The 23,514-nt window shown below is 38.0% G+C and overlaps 1 protein-coding gene across 1 annotated transcript in view; it reads left to right on the top strand.

The window, feature by feature from the left end:
- Nucleotides 1–360: 360 nt before the first annotated feature.
- LOC121427246 (tyrosine-protein phosphatase non-receptor type 11-like) overlaps nucleotides 361–23,514 on the top strand; it is a 60,595-nt gene continuing 37,441 nt past the window's right edge. The window contains exons 1-2 of the mRNA XM_041623562.1: nucleotides 361–522; nucleotides 20,833–20,955. Of these exons, the coding sequence (XP_041479496.1) occupies nucleotides 509–522; nucleotides 20,833–20,955 (137 nt within the window). The 5' untranslated portion in view covers nucleotides 361–508. The remainder of the gene's footprint in view (nucleotides 523–20,832; nucleotides 20,956–23,514) is intronic.

Raw genomic sequence — 23,514 nt, 5'->3', positions numbered from 1 at the left:
TAGGTTGAGTTTATTATTCCGCATTTCTGCATTTATTAGTCCGCAAAAACAATTGAAAAGCAAAAAAAAAAAGATCCTCAACAGGATATATAGGACATTAAAAAAAAAAAAAAAAAGGTCTTCAACTTCTCGTCAGGGGGGGGGGGCAGGGATAGGTCCCTTGCATGGGTTGTGACTCGTTAGGGGGGCAGTCTGCCCCCCCCCCCCCCGTAGGTACGCTAGTGGTGGATGGGTGACTTTAACGCATTATAATCGTTGCGAATATTCCTTCTTACGAAAGTGAATCTGGAGAGATTGAAGAGCGCCATCCTACTACGACTAGATTGTGAAGATGTCAATATGGTTGTACATGTTGTATACCGTACCGGGTACGTATGCGGACGTACAGCAGGCGTGCAGCAGTGATAATCTTTTTTAGGAAGACCGTAAATTTATAAACCGGACATAACAATCACAGTAATTTTAAGTTTCGTTGGACATCCGGATAGAATTTTCACTGAATTTGATCATGGCTTCTAGAAGGTATCGGTGTTATCTTTTTTTTGAGCTACTTTTCATGTCTAGGCCTAATGAATTTATAATTCCGTAGTCCGTAATCTGAATTTTTGGGGGCCTAACGAGTTATCTATATTATTGAGTTGAGGACTCCGTCTCCATGAATGATGTTTTTAAGTTAGAACTTAGACATACATAGATCTAGGCCTACCGGTATACATTGAATCCCCGGTCATATAGGCCTAATAAGAGACTGACCAAAACAAAGATGGATTTCCCTAGAAAATGCATCTTTTAAGGTAAAAATCACGTAAATTGTGTTGATTTTATTAATTTCTAACGTTCTTCAAGCTACATTGTCATTGACTGCATCCTTCAATCTAGACAGCTGGCAGCCGTCTGTTTCGAGGAGTTTTTTAACATTTTTTTTTTTATTTCTCCTCGTACTCAGACGGCTCGCTATCGTGCAGTCACCATTAGGGGACTTGCAATGCAAAATCCCCCCGTCGGGGCTTTTCAATTTTTGTCTTTAATGATTAAAAATTTCGAAAATTATACTAGTGACCAGAGTGCAAATTTATATTCCCTCTTGGCATTATTTGCCAAAAAACAGAGAAAAATGAAGTTAAAAGGAACAAAAACAGTGACTTACCTCGGCTGTCGCGCAAATTCACTTCCCCGTTTTATCCGATCTTAAGTACATAAACATATGGCCATTGAGTCCCCTGTACAGATCGCGCTAGAACTTCGGTCTCTGTATTTGGTGAGTGAAGCCAACGAAGTTCAGCTGAACAACCAACAAAACAGAGACCGAAGCTTTTGGTCTACCTTCAATCCTGAAGTTTCTCGCAGTATTTGTCACGTAGGCCTATAACAGACACCATCATATTTCCGGACATGCATACGAAATCAATTTCACAGATCAATTCAAAGAACAAGATTGCAAAAACAAGGTGAACAAATCTGACTTTTAGTACCGGTACCTTATTTTTTTCTAAAATGCAATGACAGAAATTGCTTAAAAATTCCAGTTTTGGTAACGATCTCAAAATGACTTTTTACAGAATAATGACCACCCAAGTGTCTGTTTGTATGAATAAAAAATATGTGCCTAAGGATTCTGGGAGAAATTGTGTAATTGCTGAGAAATAAGCAAAATAAGCGCGGATTTGGTCACTTCCATCGGGTCTTTATTCCAGCAATAATAATAATACACTGTCCCACGTGTGCCTATCTGTGTTGGTGATCTTCAGTGTGAACGTTTTTCCAGCGCAGATTTCAAGATTTCACAAAGTTCAGCTTATGTAACTGTACCAGATCTAGATCCTCGATGATATTCTGACAATTAAGCCTGGATTTACAGACTTTCTCATGAAATCAGCGTTTACTGCTACTATTGGCATCTGGATCTGGATGTAGTATACCCAGTTGTTGTGTATCCGGACGGGTTGTGTGTCCGGACGATCAATTTTAGAATGTCATTTGAAAAAAATTACAAGCGAAGTTTCATCAATTATTAGTACAAAATGTTAGGAAATATTATAAAGAACAAAATAGAAAATTATTACAAGTAATGAATTCATATTTTTTAGTGTAATCCACAGACAAAAAGAAGGCTTCAAAAAGATAAAGTGTCCGGACACCCGACCCCCCATCCTACAGTGCAAGACCGTTAGGTATAATGCACCAGGTTAGGAGAGGGCGCAAATGAGTTTAGTCGAAACGTAGGTAGCTTTCCTCGATCTTGGCTTTAAACACCTCTGGTGATGTACTGCTGACAACTTCGTTAGGAAGTTGATTCCAGCGTTGTATTCACAAAAAAAGAATTTCTTAACTGCTCTGTGTTACAATGTCTTATTGAGAAACACTTGGAATTATTTGTAACTTGTTTCTCTACCACATTAGTAGCATCAAAGTTTACAAATTTCTTAGCTTTGATATTACGTTTGGGTCTTGCTTTAATAAGAAATTTATCAACAGGAAGGGCAGGAACCAACCCTCGACCACTTTGAAGGAGGATGTAAGTTTCAGGACTAGGCGTCTTGAGGCAAGAGTAGGCAGGTTGAGATTCTCTCTCATCTTGGTAATCGAACCTGGTTCTCGAGAGCTCTAGTCGCCACAGATGAACCGTACTGCTCTACGCTGTGTTTTCTCCAGACGTTGAATGTCCTTCTGAAGATAGGGATCCCAGACACATGCACCATATTCCAGGATAGATCTGACTAGGGCAATTTCTCTTTAAAATACCATAGGCCTAACATAGTTTTGCGTAACAACTGATCCCAATTGATCTATTTTCTGATGGAAATACAGACCTGATATTTGCCGAATTTCAATCTCGTCTGCTCCATCGATTAGATCGTCGCCGGGATTGTTGACGGCTAGTTCTCAAGGTACTCGGTACCCCTGCCGTGCGCGAGGTTTACCGTGATAGACAGCCGTCAACGATCGACAGCGCATTGATAGAACTTGATGACTGAGGGTCACGATATGAACTAGACCAAAAGCTTCAGTCTCTGTATTTTGGTTGTTCCGCTGAACTACGTTGGCTCCATTCACCAATACATAGACTGAAGAGCTTGGAGGCCCGTACGTACAGACAACGTATAGTGAACTAATGTTTTATAGGTCGCGATTTAAAACTTTTTTTTAGCGAAATTTACAGTTTCGTGGTGTCCATTATCAGGGAAATATAAGTAAATCTAATTGCGTACCTTGGACCGGAGTTATTGATAAAAATCCTCTGGATGATCCAGAAACCTTTCATCTGGGACATTTTCACCTGAGCTGACGGTTTTTCTCGCAAGTTGCCATCTTGAATGACGTCATTATCGTTAATATCTCGATATATCGAATGTTGTCTGCTACCTGTGATCGTAGCGGTTTAGCTCGCATATGGAGCAGATCGCATTATGATTAATATCGAAAGCAATATCGATATCACATTCGTAAATTGTCTATGCACTCTCCGTTCGTTCGTAATTTTGACTGCTATTTTGGGAGTGATTCTGGCGTCCAAGTCGCAAGAAAACATCGGTAAAGTACCATTTCCATACCTTTTGATATATAATTTTGGCATTTTTTAATTGATTAGAAATTATAAATTGATATCTTGTAGTTAATAAATCCTTAGAGTGTAAATTCGATGTAAAAAAAGCACATCGAAATCTGGACAGTCCATCGACAAAAGTGAGGGCGTGATAACACATGCGAGCTCACACTAACACTCTACCGTCAGTGAATGGGGATGACAGTAAAATGTCAGAAATTGTTGAATAAATCCCCAGAAACGACGGTTATTCCTTACCTTACTTACCGAAAATACTGGAAGAATGCTGAATTAGCAGTCAAGCTTCCAGATCTATCTTCTAATTTAGTCATCTTCCATCATGCTTCAATAAATTAAGGAGGCAGTGGGGCATGTTGGTGAAAATTGACTTATCATATCTAAGAGTAGTGGGAATCATAATGCTTATCTTGCCAGTATCGGTCTAGCCTGATTTTGAAGGTGTCTACTGTGGGAGCTTCAACTACCTCAGCTGGGAGAGAGTTTCAATCATTGACTACTCGGTGACTAAAAGCTTGCTTTCTCACATTTGTTCTGCATCTTGGCTTTACAAGTTTGTATCTATGACCTCTTGTAGTACTGTCAGCTAGTTGAAAAAAGTGGTCTGGGTTAAGCCTGTCGACTTCATGAGTGATCTTATACACTTGAATCATGTCTCCTCTCTTTCTTCTGTACTCCAAGGATGGTAATTTCAGGTGTTTAAGCCTTTCCTTGTATGGAAGATGTTTGATCCTGGAGATTACTTTTGTTGCTCTCTTCTGAACTCTCTCGACAGCCTTAGCATCAGCAATGTACTGTGGTGACCAGATGACATTTCCATATTCCAGGAGTGGCCTCACTAACCCTTTAAATAGTTTGGGGATAGTGGTCGAATCAAGACACTGGAAAGTACGTCTTATGCTGATCAGTACCTTGTTTGCCTTATTAACAGCATTTGACACTTGCTTGTGGAATTTTAGATCGTCGTCAATGATGATCCCTAAATCCTTTTCTTCTCTAACTGCATTCAGTGCTGTACTCCCAATGTTGTAGTGCTCTCTTTGGTCACCTGATCTAGATATGAATGAGCATTAATACTGGAAAGTGCCATATCGACCGGGCAATTGAAAAAAAAAAAATTAGCTAGCAAACACAAATTTTTACAAAGATCTGCTCAGAATCGATATAAGAAAGCAAACAAAAACTTATAATTTACTCATGATATGATATATCATGAAAAAAATCACAAAATTCTTTCTTACATCATCATATCAAGAATATTTTTACCCGTCCGGCGCGCGTCCGGAATTATGATGTAATTTGTCACGCACGAAAATAATTGTTTTTTCGCGGAGGGGTATGCGGCAAGTGCGGTGCAAGAAAACGGCTGGAAAATATAAAATAATTTCATTGTATTCATAATTTTCAGAATATTTGGAATAGCAAGTGATAATTTTTCTTGATTGTATTTCCTCTAGTTGTCATTTTTAAAGCACTGAAATAAAGGTGTCCGGCAATAGGATACACTGCCATACCAGGTGCAATACACTGGGTGAACACCCTACTCTTTGACGAATAGTGTATTGGTTTTAACGTGCATAGGTTGTGACTCTCCTATAGACGGGACCAACATTTGCGTCCTTTCCGATGGACGGAGTGTTTTCCGACTGCATTCACACCTGCACTGAATACAGTGGTGTGGCACGCTAACACACAACGCTATAGGCCTATAGCATCAGATTTTTGTTAGCTGCATTTCGGCATGAGCGGGACTCGAACCCCTCACGTTGAGATCTGCGATCTTATCCGAAACATGCGCTCTAACCGACTGAGCTACGCTGCCTCCTGTTACATGTAACGTTACACCTACGTTAGACCAAAAGCTTCGGTCTCTGTTTTGTTATGTTGGTTGTTCCGCTGAACTACGTTGGCTCCACTCACCAAAAATACAGAGACCGAAGTTCTAGCGCGATCTGTACAGGGTTAGGGTTAGGGTTAGCCCTGTGGAGAACCACATGTACACAACGCAAATACAATAGGGTCGACCCTTTACCCCTTGAACCGCTTATGTACATTGTATGACGTACATCCGGTTAGCGATGCCATTTTGAAGAACAATTTATAGATAAAAATCATTATTTCACAAATACTACAATTTATGTGATTATGAATAATCGGGAATATTATACTAATACTAATTTTTAAACCTTCCTATGCATTAGGCGAAGGAAGGTGTAGAAATTAATAAAATCAACACAATTTACGTGAATTTTGTCTCGCCTGCGTAGCAGAGTGAGACTATAGGCGCCACTTTTCCGACGGCGGCGGCGTCGTCAACATTGAAATCTTAACCAAGCTTAAGATTTTGAAATGTCATCATAAAGTATATGGACCTAGTTCATGAAACATGGACATAAGGGTAATCAAGTATTACTGAACATCCTGCTTGAGTTTCGGGTCACGTGACCAAGGTCAAAGATAAATTAGGGTCAGAGACGAGACATTTCATTTACATGTACGTCACAGTAGTAAAGCTTTGTGGCCCAGTCTACTCCACATGACGAAATAGAGTCCCATTCTTCAAGGGTAAAATGTTTAAATTTTCTTGATTTTTGTCTCACCTGTGAAGCAGAGTGAGACTATAGGCGCCGCTTTTCTGACGGTGGCAGGGTCAACACCAAATCTTAACCAAAGGTTAAGTTTTTGAAATGACAGCTTAACTTAGAAAGTATTTAGACCTACTTCATGAAGCTTGGCCATAAGGTTAATCAAGTATTACTGAACATCTGGTCTGAGTTTCAGGTCACATGACCAAGGTCAAAGGTAATTTAGGGTCAATGAACTAAGACCATGTTGGGGGTAATCAATATCGAAATCTTAAGTTTCTGAAATGTTGTCATAACTTTGAAAGTATATGGACGTAGTTCATAAAACATAGACATAAGGGTAATGGTGTATCGCTGAAGATCCTGCCTGAGTTTCAGGTCACATGATTAAGGTCAAAGGGCCACTTATAGTAAAAAAAACAGTCAACAAAATGAATTTCCTACACAGGACAATAAATACATTCAATTCAATTCAATTCAAACTTTGGCCATGTTAGGGTTATTTGAGGAATTGTCATCATAACTAAAATTTTATGGATCGAGTTCATGAAACTTGGACATAAGAGCAACTATGTATCCCTGAACATCCTGTGGGAGGTTTAGGTCACATGAACAGGTCAAAGATCATTTAAGGTCAACAAACTTTGGTAATGTTGGGGGTATTTGTGGAATTGTCATCATAACTTTAAAAGTCTATGGATCTAGTTCATGAAACTTGGACCTAAGAGCAGCAGTGTATCCCTGAATACCCTGGATGCATTTCAGGAACATGGCCAAGATCAAAGGTCATTTAAAGGTCAGTGAACTCTGGCTGTGTTTGAAATATGTGTTGAATTGGCATCATAGCTAAGGAAGTTTATGGATCTAGCTCATGAAACATCGACATAAGGATGATCAAATGTAAATGATTGTTTTGCACATGTATAGGTCACACAATCATGGTCAAAGATCATTTTGGGTCAATGGGCATAATATTTTATTATCATATTAGTGTTTTCTTCTGTGAATGATATTCATTATCTATTTTCAAAGGAAGTGCTGCTGCTATATTGCATTGCGTAATGCAGGCGAGACTGCCAGAGGTGTTCCACTTGTTATATTAAAAGATGGATTTCCTAGGGAAATCCATCTTTGTTTTGGTCAGTCTCTTTATACACATATGACTGGGGATTCAAGACTCCATGATGAAGAAGTTAATGTCTAAATATAATAATAAAACATCATCATTGAGTCCTCAAGACTAGGGGGGACCTAAGTCCTAACGACTTTAAGTAGTAAAGCCTAGAATCTACATTATATAGGCCTAGGCCTAGATTTAGTAAAGGCAAATGCTACGTGCTTTGTTTAGATAGAGAATAAGACTGCTGACTGCTTTTGTGTGTTTTATGGATGTACATGTAACTACCAGCCGAGTTTAATAGTGGATGCTGCAACCCTTGACACATTTGTGACAAGGGTCAGCAAGTAGACAGCATCACCAGCAATGTCTTTTTTTAATTTAAAGCACAAGTCCACCCCAACAAAAAGCTGATTTTAATAAAATAGAAAAATCCAACAAGCATACATGTAGCCTACATGTAACACTGAAAATTTCATCAAAATCGGATGTAAAATAAGAACGTTATGACATTCTAAATTTTCGCTTAATTTCACGAAACAGTTATATGCACATCCTGTTTGGTATGCAAATGAGGAGACTGATGGTGTCATCCACTCACTCTTTTTTTTTTTATATCTATAGGAAATATGAAATATTCTAATTTTCTCCTTATTAAGTGAAACATTGATTAAATTCTCCCTGAACATATGTAATTAGCATTTATTTTAATACTAAAGGGTTCAGTCAAGTTGGTCCTTATTGTCAAATGTGTAAAAAGTGAAATATTGTACAATGCAAACAATAAAAAACAAAAGAAATAGTGAGTGATGGACATCAACGACTGAGTCATTTGAGTTGTGCATATCACTGTTTTGTGAAAAATAAGCGAAATTTCAAAATGCCATTACTTTTTTTATTTTACATCCGATTTTGATGAAATTTTCAGCGTTATCTTTGTTTGAATTTTGATTTTTCTCAATTTTTTCAAAATCAACATTTTTCTGGTGTGGACTTGACCTTTAAGAAAAAAAATGTTTCAATGGTACAGTATCGATACAGTAGGATATCGCAGTAAAGGTCAAGTCAATTAATAATCAACACTTTGATTGTGGGCATCAACGGACACACAAGAAGACTGAGGCCCTAGGGCCTAACGTTAGATCTGATAATAACATGAAAAGTGTGATTGGTGGGGATCTTATTAAAGTCAAGCTATGCTCCTAGTTTACAAAAGATAAAACTGACATTTTTTAATATTTGAACAGAATGTCTTGCTCTAATTTGAGTTAGGCATAAATATTGTAAAGATCATTAGAACTCTTACCGAGAAGAAAATATAGCTTGCCACACCGCGCATTCGTCGATCGGAATAGAATTTTGAGATCGCGATTCTGACGAAACCCCATGACGTACTTCATATTTTTGTCAATGATTTTATAGTTTATGATCTTGTCGTCAATGTGGTAACTATATCTTGAAATGGTTTTGTATAAATTGTGAAGATAAGCCTGATGAATATTTTTTTAAAGTCCCCGAAGATTGGACACCCCATCATACTATAGAGATCTAACGGCAGAATACGTTACCGACATGTACCTCAGCAGGTGCACACACACTAACAAGTAACGTTAGTGCGCGGTTAGTATTACTACTAACCGTGCACCAAGAACCGCATTTTGGCAGTGGATTTCTAACTACATGTAGTGGGTTGCGAGTGCTGCGACGCCTCTTCTGGTGTCCACAACCCATGACTTCTAGGGCTTGATTTTTCTGTACGTGGTGGCATTTAATGAACCCTTGAGTGCCTTAGGCTCAGAATTGATTTAATTGAATTGATAACTTTGTTATCCCCTGACTGGAAATTTGCTTTTCACTGGTGCATTACAAATATAAAATAATGCTTACAAGGAAATGAAGTTTACAAATGAGATGACAAATATGAATAAATCAACAAGTCAGCAGGAATAATAAACTTACTTTAAACATAGGGATTACATGGTTGAAATTTTGTAACAATAATTATAGCGTTCAAATAGAGATTAAAGCATAAAGAATCAAGAATCTGGGCATTCATTCGGTGGCTAATTGTCAAATTGATCAATATCTTTGTGCAGTAGCATTGGAGAGATGGATCGAGGGTGGGGTGAAACATTGTGTCATTCTTGCTTGGGCAGATCTCGGTACGCAAAGGCGGAAACCCGACCTATTGTAGTTATAGTTGTGACGGAGTGGATGGATGGGTCATTCATGACGCTTTCCTCAGGTGATGGTTCTTGTAAGTTAGGCTCCACTGTTACACTTCACTACCTCAACACTCTGATTATCTTTGTGTTGCTTGCTTTTCATACTATTCTTGGATCAGCACCACAATACAGTCTTAGTTTCATTTATCAATTACTAAAGACCAAGCAGGTCTTTGCACTCATCCACTTCTGACTTCCTTGTTATTCCAAAAGTTTCAAAAACTTGGGGGGAAAGATCATAGCATGTCCCACATTGTGGAATAGCTTTCCTGAAGACATAAAAAAAATGTTCCTATGTCAAAACTTTCAAAAATCTTCTAAAAACTTTTTTATTTAACTCTTAGTTCTTTATACGCCTTGAGCACTCTACCAAGTGGATTTGGCGCTGTATAAGTCACATTATTATTATTATTAATTAACTTTGGCCGTGTTGGGGGAATTTGTTGAATTGGCATCACAACTTAGAAAGTTTAGGGATCTACATGTACATGTACACATATTGACTTCACAAAACAAATGCAAAATGTTGAAAGATGATCAATTTATGAAATTAGGTAAACCTTGGGTGATCTTCTCACATTCTTTGTTTTTGGGTGGAGAGGGAACATACATGTATTAGCCCGAATTCACAAAAGTGGTTTTAAAAACCAATGGTTGAGTCCATGGTTTATGCAGATTTTTTTGTATAAATTACGATTAATTTAACGCGTATCTGGCGCCTGTTTAAATAATGTCCAATGTTGATGCACACTTTTGTCAGGGATGAATTAAGGGCTATAAAAGGAAGCTGGGATACAATTTGAGCAGCCTCAGAGAAATGAATGAGAGGTTTAGGCTTCCTGTCCAAAATAATAAGGTGGAGACTGAAACTGGAGAAGCTACATGCTCTTCCTATATCAACCACCCTGACATGCGTGTAGGAGGATGGCTCTAGTTTAAAAAAGGAGGACTCGGAACAAGATCAGATAGGCCAAAATGTTCAGAGAACAGATGCTGGACAGAGACCTAGTGCAGTGTCATCACCCTGGGTCAGGATGGGGCTAGAAGTGACTTATTTGCAAGGGGGGGGATAACTGGGAGAAAGATGCTGTGTTTCTTAGCCAGCTTCAGAGAAGACAACCAATGACTTCCATCACCTACCACTAACAAAAAGAAGCTATCCGTCTCACAGCGTTCTCGCCAGAAAAAAATTCACCCCTGTCGGGGACTTGTGCTGCCACTCCTGGGGGGTGGGTGCGGGAGCGCGAAAGCGACGGCCTTTTCATCAAATAGAGACGCTAAGGAAGCCCCACTGTGGCGTATTTTTAAGCCCACACAAATGCACATAAATGCAGATACTTGCCGTTCAGTCCAAAGAAAGAGAAGTGCAGCTTTCCAGCTTATGAATTGTAAATATTTTCGAGAAAAAAAAAAAAGAGTCGGGCCCTGGTCGGACCAGACATGAGAAGTCAAAGGGCTTTGTCGTGTTTCTAGATTTAGGCTGGATCTGCAAAACATGTCCGCCGCTCCGTCGATCATCTATATAGCGCACGCGTATCTTGCATGCACCTAGTTGATCACCACTTGTCTTTTGCAATTATTTTGCGCGTGTTGTGCATGCAAGTTCTGTGCGTGCTGGCGAAAGTTCATTTTATATTCTCTACCGGCACTTCCAACACCACACAACGTAATGGCGTGTAGATCGACATGTAAAGTTTTGTGTGAGTCTGTGATCTGACGTTTCACCATGGAGCGTAGCCGGTGTGATGCGCGGGGCAAACGGGAATAGGCAACGGAACGACCGTACCGTGCCGTCATATGCCCGCAATAGCAGCCGTGAGCTAGCTGGGCGCCTTGCCACTTTCCTAGCCGTAGTAGGCCTGTAAGTGGTCTTAAGTTGGTGGGACTTAGGCGCAACCCGATAAATGAACTTGATATCACTAAGATGAGTTCATGGAGTGTATTATTTTTTTCTGAATATTTCCATTTAATTTTTCCACGCATGTCGCTGAAATTTTACGCATGGTTCCACTTGGTCTCCATTTCCGCACGCATGGTGTTTGAACCATGCGTATTATACACTGGCGAGAACGCTGCCGTCTCAAGGAACACACAACCTACCACAGACGCAGATACTGGGACAAGTCAGCCATCGTCAAATATGCTTGGCAAGAAGACCACCGTATTCATTGGGATAAGAGCCGCCTTATCACCACCATCCGCCACTGGAGCACCAGAAGAGTGCGAGAAGCCATCGAAATCCACCAACTCAACACTGTACACCAAGACCCTGGCAGCGTCGGAATTACACGGGGGCGACGGGCGATTTCGCATCCATGACAGCCCAAATCGCCCCTAAAAATTCTCAAAACCCAATGCTTTGGGGCGACTATTTATTTTAGAATCGCCCCAATTAGATACCATCGACAATGCAAAAAATACTTCACACAATTACGTTCCCCGGCGGCGGAGCAAGCGCATCTTTTATGTCGCCCTTGCCAGCTTCAAGTTGAAGGGTCGATGCAATATCCGACCCTTCCGCAACACCAGAAGCTTCGCGATTGTAAATAAACGTGCAATGCAATATGGGGTGCGGAGTACGCATAGTCTTTAGCACAGGCTTTTTAGAATTGTTGACGCACTTGCCGTATTTTGCTTTCACATCGCCAAAATACCTGCGACCTTGGAAAAATCCCCGCGAAAGTTCTCGTAATTTCGCCAAGTACCTACTATTTAGCGGGTATTTTCTTTCAGGGATATTCCGCGTAGTTTGCTTTCACATTACCAAAATACCTGGTATTTTCTGATCGGGGTAAATTTCCCGATCAGAGAATACCTGGAACTGACGAACTTCGAGGCGGTCTGAAACCACCTAGTGAGTCTCGTAATGTCAAAAGATAATTGCTGATATGCGATAAAAAAAAGTAGCCCCATGAATTTGAAAATAGCCCCAAGATATTCAGTGGTAGCACCAATGTGAAAATAAAAGTAGCCCCTAAAAAAAAAATTAATTCCTACCCTGGACTCTACATCAACAGAATCTTGCGCCCAATCCTTCATAACCACTCTGGTTCTACATATTGCAACCAATCTTCGAGCAAACTGTAGGACCAAGTATAAATGGTCGCATTTCATAAGTTGGGTATGCAAAAAGGGTGGCGTATGAACAAAATTTTCCACACGGTGCCATGGAAAAACTGTTGCTACATCACAGCATCTTGACCAAATTTATTTAGTAATATCTCATTTTGAAGCCAGAACTAAAGGCTAAATATATTACTATGAATTAGATCACAACAATATCAGGAACAAAAAATATAGCACATTAAGTTTGAAGTAACAGGGGTGGCGGAGCCGGTGGATGCGGTAAATGATAACATATTAATTAAACCTAATTAACAACTTACTATAATATGTAATATGACTGTTATCCTCATATTTCTGGGCATTTTAAAGCAGGGAACAACTAATGTCATAAGACTTTGACAATTTTGAAATATGCAGCAATGGAATACATGTGTATGTCAGCTCTGATCTGCAACCTAATCAATTAGTAAACCGGAGAGATTTGGTTAATTATCTGATTTGTAATCTTAATTTTTAGTACAAATGTTGTGTATCATTGCAGCAAACATTTCTACCCATGATGTTGTCATTTTGCCAAGCATATAAATACAGTGACAGGTATTTTGGGGGCGAAAATGTGAAATTAAATACTGTTAATTGATTAGTATAATTAATATGCATACAATAATAGATAATTATTCAATTTTTGGTACAGATATAATTATTGATGTTTCAAGATTACAACTGCAATTTAATAGGGTGATCCAATGTTGCATTAACTTTTGACACCATTTTATGTGCAGCAGGTCCAATTTGAGAAAAACACAAAATTCACATTTACTTTGACGTCTATGTAATAATTAGCTGTTAATTAGTCATTTTAAGGAAAAATAAAGGTATTCGAGACTTAAAACTTTTACATTATTTAGAGAATGGTAATAGCTATAACATATCCAAAAATAAAATTTTTGACCAATTTTTACCCTGTTCGCGAAATTGGACCACCTTATGACATGCGACCAAATACGAGTTATGGTGATTGAGTCTACTCTGTTTTTGCACCAATCCAGTGGAACAAATTTATACCATCTTTATCCATAATGCCAACTACCTTGATTAAAGGCCTTGCTCAAGATTCACCTTTTTAATGTCTACATGCAGACATCAGTTGTAGATTGGTCTATATAGAGGTGCACATCTTCTTAGTTGCATTTCATTTGTAAATTTAAATTTTGTTTTGAATTCATTAAGATAACTTTTTATTTTCCCTGGTAATTCAATTGATAGACAGAAAACTAAGCTGTTAGAAACATCTGTATTTAATAAGCACCCTACAAATGTTATGATCATTAGAGCGACACCATTTTTCAGTATACTCCCCGACCACAGCCTGCCGAGATCGAGATTTCCTCTCGGACGGCGCATACGTCATAAGTACTGCAGCACAACTAGCGAACACTCACGCCTGAAGACGGCCAGTCAACCTGCCCAAAACGTCGAGTCTATTCTCCTACTCCTGCTACTACTCTATTCGCTGACTCAAGTCAGCCTTCTCTTACCTACTCAAGCCTATCTACTTTATCAGCTTTCCACTCCCAGTTTACAGTCCTTGTTACTAAGGACTACACTCATTTTGAAAAGAATACTCTACTTTCAAATCTCCACTTTCTCGCCTGTCTATTTCATCTCCATTTCTATCCAATTTTCTCATCTCAGTCCTTCCATGACCTTTACACATGGTGTAAGGTAAACCACTTCTACGATTGTTCATACCACCATGCAAATCTTTAAACATCATCCCTGATCATGTTAAGCAGAGTCCACTAGAGAGTGGTTTTCAGGACTGAAGTGGCTACCTGACTAAAATATGACATTATTATTAACCACAATGTCAACATAGACTTTAGATCTATTTTATGTTACTTTAGAAATAATTTGAAGAGGCATAAAACTAGATATAAAAATTTGCAAACAAAAGTATGTAGCAAATATGACATGAGAAGTAAAAAAACCTTTGAGGTGTTTTTTTTTTACATGTATATTGCTATATGATGACAGATACAACAAAAATATTGATTTTGAAAGTTATCACTATTATTGACCACAAATGCTGTTCTGTATTGCTTTAAACCAACTCAGAACTTTGTATTGAAGTTGGTACCCAAATGACTGCTTTTCATGGACAAGCTTTTATGAAAGCCTTACTTTCATTTCCCCCCTTCCCTGCTCTCACAGAATTGCAGCTCATAATGAACGTTTATGTTGAATTTTCAGACTGGCGATATACAGGTATCATGTTATTGCCAATATTTTGCTGGCGATAATCGACTAACATTGAAATCAAATATTGACCAGCACTAACACTCTTTAAAGGTCAAGAGAGCATATAATGCAAACAAGATAAATTTAACATTCAACAAAACCTTACAAACCTTAAGCAGACATAACATACTGTAGCAAAATCAAGTCCAGTCAAGCAGAAAGTTGATTTGAATAAGGTCTACATATTAAGAAGAATAATGCTGAAAATTCCATCAAAATCTGATTGATGTATAATATAGACAGTAGTTGAATGGATACTGTATGCAAATGATGCTTAATGATGTCACTTACTATCTTTTGTATTATGTGAATTACACCGTATGCAGTATTTGTTTTTTTGTTTAACAAATCCAACAATAAGGAATTTCTTCATGGTTACACACAACAATACTCAGGGAGGAATTAAACTTTGTTCCACATTATAATGAGGAAAAATCAGTTTTGTTTTTTATATCCTAAAAATATAAAATGAGTATGAGTGGATGAAGTCATAGATTACCCCATTTGCAGAGTTAAGCATTTAAATTTGTAACTTGAATACACAAATGATCTCATTTTCAATAAATTTGCAGAATTATGTTTATTTGATTTTTTAAAAATCTTTCTATTTAAATCATTTTTTTGGGGGGGGGGTTGCTCTTGTCCCTGAAATAATGTCATACATTTCTTTCACATCTGACTTTGATCAAATTTTGAGTGTTATTGCTTTCTTCTTTATTAGGGTGGAATACATGCAGCTAGTATTTATTTGTTTGTCTTAGCTCTCTCAAAATGACAGAAAATTAACACCATCTGTCAATGGCTTTTCCTTCTCTTGTTTGAAATGGTGATTTTTCTATTTAAAGCTTTAGATGTCTTCTTTTTACTTTTATCAACACATTTTTAAATCTAATCATCCTGATTGGCTGGTTGTATTGGGGCAGTACTACAATATTTGGATGGGGGGAGGGGGACAACAAAGGTGACATCATATTTTCTTTCAATCAAATATTTAGGGTACATGTATTACAGAATTAAGTAGCATTTTCTTCATACAGGTTTTTAATCTTTTTTTCACTACTTGCAAAGTCATTGGTGGGGGGCAACCATCGCCCCTTGACACAGTCCCCCTTTAATACAATTTGTTGCAGAAATAAATAACTGAAAGTGAATATTTAGAAAATAAGAAAATATGTCAATCAGTATACTATAATATAATGTTAACAGCATGAGGAAAGTCCTTGACCATAAGTCTGCTGCTATTTGTACTATCTCGATTAGATGTTGGAAATGCTCTTCTTTTTAATATAACCTCACGCAATGTTAATAAACTTCAGTATGCTCAGAATACAGCTGCCAGGGATTTAACTGGTACATCAAAATATCAACACATCTCACCAATTCTCCAAAAGTTACATTGGTTGCCAATCCGGAAGCGTATAGAATTTAAAATACTTCTTCTCACTTGGAAAGTGTTTAATGGTTTGGCACCAAAATATCTACAAGACCTTGTCACGCCTTATGCACCAGCTAGAAGCCTGAGATCATCACACCAGCAACTTCTTAAGACTCCCAAGACATGTGTAGCATATGGTGCACAAGCTTTCTCTGCCTCAGCACCTTCTCTCTGGAATAATTTGCCATTAAATTTAAGAATTATACAATCACTGGAGACCTTTAAATCCAAACTGAAATCTTATCTTTTCTAACAGTATTAGTTATTGGCACTTTGACACTCATCCAAACTTTCTCATTCTTTCTTTTCTTGTGCGCCTCGGAATAGAATATTTCTAGATAGATGGCGCTATATAAATGCCTATTATTATTATTAATATTATCAGAGCTTAATTTTATCACATATTTTCAATATAAACAGATTTAAAAGTTTCTTAATTCTACCTAGGCACCCCTTTTACAGTTTTATTCTCATATTAATACAAATTTATACATTAAACAAATTCAGAGAAAGGTAGATTCAGTTTTAGGGTAGACTGAAACTTCTCTTCTAAAATGGATATGCAGGAAACCATGGTTTCCTGCATACAAGAAGCCTATATGTAGCACGTTGTCAACTCACTGAAATAGTCCCTAGCTCAAAGTCCAACAACCCATCAAATTCAATCAATTGCTGATAAGGAAAAATATTTCAAATGATGAAGTGTGTTTTTCTTTTGCCAGATATCCAAAGTATATTTCAATCACAAAGAACATTTAATTAAATTCTAATCGGTAAAAATTGCAGTCAATGACCACTACCTTTTGTAATATTAAATGTTCAAATACTCCAGTGTAACTTCACATTACCAAACCTTGGACAGGCTTTTCTATTTATCTTCTGAAGATGTTTTATAAACTGTATATCAAATCTGTGTTTGGTTTTGATTATTATATATTACTTCCTCATGTGATTTAGAATGAGACAGTCATTGGCATGGGAGAGAACTGAAAAGAATATAAGGAAATAAGACAAGTTTATAGTTTGTCATAGAACCCATTGAAGTGATTCAGAATAACACACACATCTACGCAAAGCAGGAAAATCAATGGAACAACTGGGTATTACATGTATGTAGTTCAAAGGAGTGGGGGGAGGGGGGGGGAATGTGTGATCAAATAAATGGGGATATCAAGTTTTTAACTAACTGTTTATTATATTTTTTTTCTTCTTTTTTTGGTGTAATGTGAATTGTCAGTTGTCATTTTAAAGGAGCCAGATCAAGTTGCTGTTCAAATATTATTGAATATGACCCGTGTTCGATGCTGACAGATACATGTATTATGCACTAATTAGCATCATTAAACCAGCTGGTTACTGGTATATACATGTCATTAATAGAAATCAATGTTTGTTTACAACTCTTGCATCAGAAAATTGTATTATGGCTCCTGTACATTGAGCATCGTTCTTACATGTATGTAGCTTGGCCTGGTTTCTTTTCTCACAGTGACCCTTAATCCCAGACTTTAATTACTCAGCTATTAAACCAGACTTATTTGCAGGGCTAAATAATCAAGAAGGGAATAGCACAATTTACAAAAATTGCTGTTATAAAAGAAAGTGAGTGGTCACACTGCCAGAACTTTGCTCGAGCAGTCCTTGAATGGTAGGGAGAGGGGATCGAATTTCGACAATGCTCATCATCGCGCGCAAAACAGAAAAACAAATTGAAAACACAGGAGTTTCCTTACTGGTGCACCACTGAAGCTTGCGTTGCTTTTTAATAACGGTAGCGAGTGTTGGTTAGCATTGATACCTCCATACCAATGCCAAACCAAAGTTCATCACCTCAATTGATTGCTGCTTCAACGCCCAACACCTTTCCAGCAATCCTGTGTACGCTCGTAAAACGCATATACATGTAACCGCTCTAGGCTCTACCAAAGTTTGTGCAACATTTCATCACTGCAGAAGTGGTCCAGCTTTCAAGATTTCTGCGTTAGCCAAGCGAACCCAAGCATCATCGAGCTTGTGTCTAGCGGTGTCATACTTTGACTGGGCGTTGTTGGAGAGGGGGTGAACTTTGTGAGAGCGGAAAATTGCCCGCTCCTCACTGCTCACAATATTTTTTTCAGCTCGAAACTTTATGAGAGGTAGGAGGAACCATTAGCGGTGGCTTCAATTTCTAACAGGTCCTATTCTCCTGTGAGCTTGTTTATATTCGCATTTTTTGATCAGTGAAAGTGCTTTACCCATGTAACAGCCTCAACTCAGCGGAGCGCGCCATTAAAAGGCCTTCTCGCCGAGCAATATTGTTAGCGACGCTTGTTAGCATCGCTTTGCTCACTCTCCAAAATGTCTGCGATATTAAAATCCTAAAAACAATGGAATCATTAAAGTTTAGTAAGGCTATGAAGGTTTATATTGACTATCAGTGTACCAACATATACCAAATTACAAACAAGTGTTGGTAAGACTTTGAATTATCAGTCACTTTGATGCAATCCCAAAATTGATGAAAATATAGCAGAAATTTGATATAACTTGGCAAAATCCTTATTTTCAATACGTAGTTTATTTTTCATTTTTTTATAGCATCTTAGTACATTTCATATAATTTTCCCTAACTGAGAGCATTAGTGGATTTTTTTATTCTATTTTTTAGAAAATGGCTGCAGGCATTTGAAATCGGGCAAATTTTTATTATATTCTATAAAGAAAATTGTTAGATTCGAACAACTTACTAATTGTTCTCCCAAAGAAGGGTTATACATGTATTCTCATTTTTGTGTTAGTGATACATGTACATGACGATAAATTGTAAGAGTATGCCAATGCATGTTGGATAACCTTTTCCACAATGAGTTTCGTAATTGAAAGAAAAATCAAGTTCATTCCTACATGTAGCATGCGAGCCTCAAAATGATAAATTTTAGTGTGCGCCCACGGGCTGATCCCTGTGTCTGTGGGACGGATATCTACCGTAGTCCCATACTGGTATAAGGTGGTATTTTCCACGTACCTTTTCCCCTTGTGATGACCACTGTGCACTTTGTGTGCTTAATTTTGACACTTAATATGTGAAATTAATGGTTTAACGATTTAGAAAATGCTTCAAATATACCTGACATAGACATGATTTCATTTTCGAGAATTATTTCTTTCCTGAACTTAGGTCAAGAATGTGTCACATACTCACAATGACTGTATAGTAACATAGCGCAGGCATAGCACATATCTGATCAATCTGGGGCTAGCGTGCTTTAGAATTAATTGCATATATAAATTACAATTATATATCTATAACTGTATGTCTAAATTGTCCTGATGTAAATATACATTATAGAATCATATTGGATGCAAAAATCATGCTTGGGTGCGAAGGTCTCAGTTTTCTTTGTGTATAACACACATACATGTAAAATACTGATTCCAATTTTATTTGAACATGGACTATAAAATATCCTCAAAATGTCTCTTTTTGCTTTTTCTTATGGTGATACAAACTCTTTATCCATGATGTTTTCTTTAAAAGTTAGTATTACATGATCTACTGATAGATGTTGTGAAAGAGACAATTTAAAAGTAATGGGGAGAGTTGTTCACAAGTGACATCACACATCTTTGTCGCATTGCCAATTTGAGGATCTCTATAGCATTAGTGATCACAATGTTCAAATGCTCATAACTTTCTCATGATTTGTCCGATTTTTCTCAAACTTTCATTGTCTGTTTCTTAGATTTTTCTGTTTTTACACAAGCTATCTTGTTCCAAACGTTTCATTCTCCTTTAAACAGTCTGTAATGGGCGGTTTGGTTACACGTTATGTATATTCAGTGTTTGATATTTCCTTGTAGACGTCTACAAAACATTTTAAGTACCATTGTTCTCTAATCCCTGCACTCCTTATCAGAGACAAAAGTGACAAATGTCAATACATGTGAATGGATTTGTTTTGTGAGTGTACAATCTTGAATGAGAAGATGTAATTTCCATCAGAAAGAAGTCATTGAAACAGAACTCTTTGATTTTCCCTAAAGGAAAAAGGAACTTTTTTTGTAACACTAATCAAGTATCAATAATCAAGTATCATTGAACATCCTGTGCAAGTTGCAGGTCACATGACCAAGGTTGAAGGTCTTGTAAGGTTAATGAACAGTATTTTATTATGAATATAAATGGTGTTTTTGTGAATAATCTGAAGGCAGCAATGCTGCTACATGTATATTGAATCCGGTAATGCAGGCAAGACTGCCATTATTAGGTGTTGCACTTTTTTTCACATGTACTCCGCAGGGAGATGTACAGACATGTATGTTTTATACAGCAATAACTGATTGAGTCTGATGATCGAGGTAATACTAAATCTGGAAAAGCCTGTCAATATGTTCAATGTACTGTACATGTATGAAAGCACCCTATGAATATATGGATTATTATGATTATTAATTGAAACAAGCGCTTTATATAGAAATTCTCCATTTACCTGTATCTAATGTCTTCAAATAGTAAAAGAAATCCATTATTAATTAAACTTTTATTCTTTGTTCAACTGCAGATGGTTCCATCCAAATATATCAGGAATGGAAGCTGAACAGCTCCTTCTAAACAATGGTTTTGATGGATGCTTTCTGTGTCGACCAAGTAAGAGTAATCCAGGTGATTTCACATTATCAGTCAGGTATGTATTGATTTCAGTCATCATTTCCTTCTTACATCTGTCCTGTGATGACACACCCTCCATCCAATTCTTTCTGTCTTGATCATTCTATCTCTTCAAACCAACCTTACTGCTTTCCTTCTTCAACATATATTACAATATCAGCTTTGTGAGTCCCGCTTCATGTATATCTTAGATTTTATTGTCTGGATGGACACTCTTAATTACATGTGAGAGAGAATAACACATCAGACAGAAAATAACTCAAGAGTTTATAGCACTTAAGGTGTGTTTATGCTTCCATTGCGAGGACAGAATCAGCGTTTTCAAACTCCGATTCAAAACGCCAATCGTTAACGTGGTTCTGGGAGTGCTATTTATGCTTAAATTTCTGAGGCGAAATCACGATCTCCAGCTGGCTTCGAGGTCAAATTGGGCGCGCCTTTTTTTCGAAAGTTTTTTCCGAGTGTTGTTATTACGTGAGATAAGATGTATTTGCCCGCGGATTTTCATCTCACCGGAAGCAAGTACCAAATGACGTCATTTAAACACGTTTACGATCGTCGTTCTGTTTATACTTTCCCAGAAAGCCTGATTCTGGTCAAACGACGTTTACAAACGCACCTTTTTGTGAGTTTACCATGGACGCAACCATGTTTTGGACTAATCACCTTTGGAAACGCTGATTCTGGCCTGAAAAGTGGAAGCATAAACACGGCCTTAGTAAACAAATGATGTGCTGAAGAGTATAAGGGTGTGTTTATGCTTCCGTTGTGAGGACAGAATCAGTGATTTCAAACGTCGATTCAAAACGCCGATCGTAAACGTGGTTCTAGGAGTACTGTTTATGCTTAACTTTTCAGAGCAAATCATGATCTCCAGCTGGCTTCACATCGTAAAGCGAGGTCAAATTGGGCGCGCCTTTTTTCGAAAGTTTTTTTTCCGATTGTTGTTATTACGTGGAGATAACATGGAGCAATACAACTGTATTTGCCCGCAGATTTTCATCTCACCGGAAGCATGTACCAAATGACGTCATTTAAACACGTTTACGATCGTGGTTCTGTTTATACTTCCCCAGAAAGCCTGATTCTGGTCAAACGACGTTTACAAACGCACCTTTTTGTGAGTTTACGATTGGCGTTTTGAAACAGCGTTTAAATGAAAGTAAGCATGGACGCAACCGTGTTTTGGACTAATCACGTTTGGAAACGCTGATTCTGGCATGAAAAGTGGAAGCATAAACACAGCCAAAGTGATGAGAATGTAAATAACTTGACTGATAATAATGGATAATTGATGAGGAAGGAAATACAAATGGTAACTGAGATGATAATATCTTCAAACTTATGGGGTACTTTAAAAACTAGCATTCACTGGAATGGTGCTCTCTTAGACCCCTGTTACATCTGAGAGATTCCCTACCTCGGGCCGGCCCGGGGCCTACCTCGGGTCGGAAAGAAATCAGATGTAAACATCCCAAACCTACCTCGGGCCACCTTTTAGCGAACCTACCCGAGACCACATCCAGCGGTAGTCTCGGGTAGGTATCGGGCCGGCCCCGGTCCACCGATTCGTAGATGTAAACGCACACAAGCTTTCGAACCTATCTCGGTCCGTTCGCCAGCTGTCAAATTACGTCATAGTGCGTGCTATTCCCTCCCCAGCCCCGTCGTTCTTCGAATGTTTTTGCGGCATGCGACATGTGAATTGTGATTGATAAAGTCTTTGATTTGAGTGAAAAGAAGCATTTTAAACGTATCCTTTTCAAGTCGATCATATCTTCAACGACTGCTGGGATCATCAGCATTCTTTCAGAATCTCGGGTAACTTCAATTAGCGCGCGCGAATTACTCGGAGCCTAGATCGGATGCCGCACGAAACAGTACAGATAGAGGGAATGAACACTGTGATGTAAACAGACCACATTTCGGACTCGGTCCGTTCGCGAAGCTAATCCACCAATAATCCAGTCAAGGTTGCAAGTGGACTCGGTCGGGTCTCGGGTAGGAAACTTTCAGATGTAACAGGGGTCTTTTATACCTTTAAACAGACCCCTCTGACCTTGAGAGATACCAATTGCGAAAGTCAATTTTTAAAGTTTTGAGAAATGAAATTTGCAAAAAGTTCTACGACAGATTTAATGAGCAGATAATGAAAAGGAAGAAGAGAATTTGTTGTACACTGTAGATGTTGGGTGAGACTGGAGAGTAGGGGAAACCTGGGTTAGTTGGAACGCGGGGTAAGTTGAAACAATGTAATTTTCTCTCAAGCCTGTAAAATAAATTTATGCAATACTGCCCTCAATTTATTGCTATTGATAATACAACAGTGTTGAATTATTATTGCAATAAATTGAGGGCAGTATTGCATAAATTTATTTTAAGGCTTTAATGGACAAGTCCACCCCAACAAAAACTTGATTTGAATAAAAAGAGAAAGATTCAACAAGCATAACACTGAGAATTTCATCAAAATCTGATGTAAAATAAGAAAGTTATGGCATTTTAAAGTTTCGCTTATTTTTCACAAAATAGTTATATGCACATCTCGGTCGTATGCAAATCTGATGACATCACT

This window comes from Lytechinus variegatus, chromosome 14 (assembly GCF_018143015.1).
Source record: "Lytechinus variegatus isolate NC3 chromosome 14, Lvar_3.0, whole genome shotgun sequence".
Taxonomy (NCBI): Eukaryota; Metazoa; Echinodermata; class Echinoidea; order Temnopleuroida; family Toxopneustidae; genus Lytechinus; species Lytechinus variegatus.
This window is presented reverse-complemented; position numbering and strand designations above follow the sequence as displayed.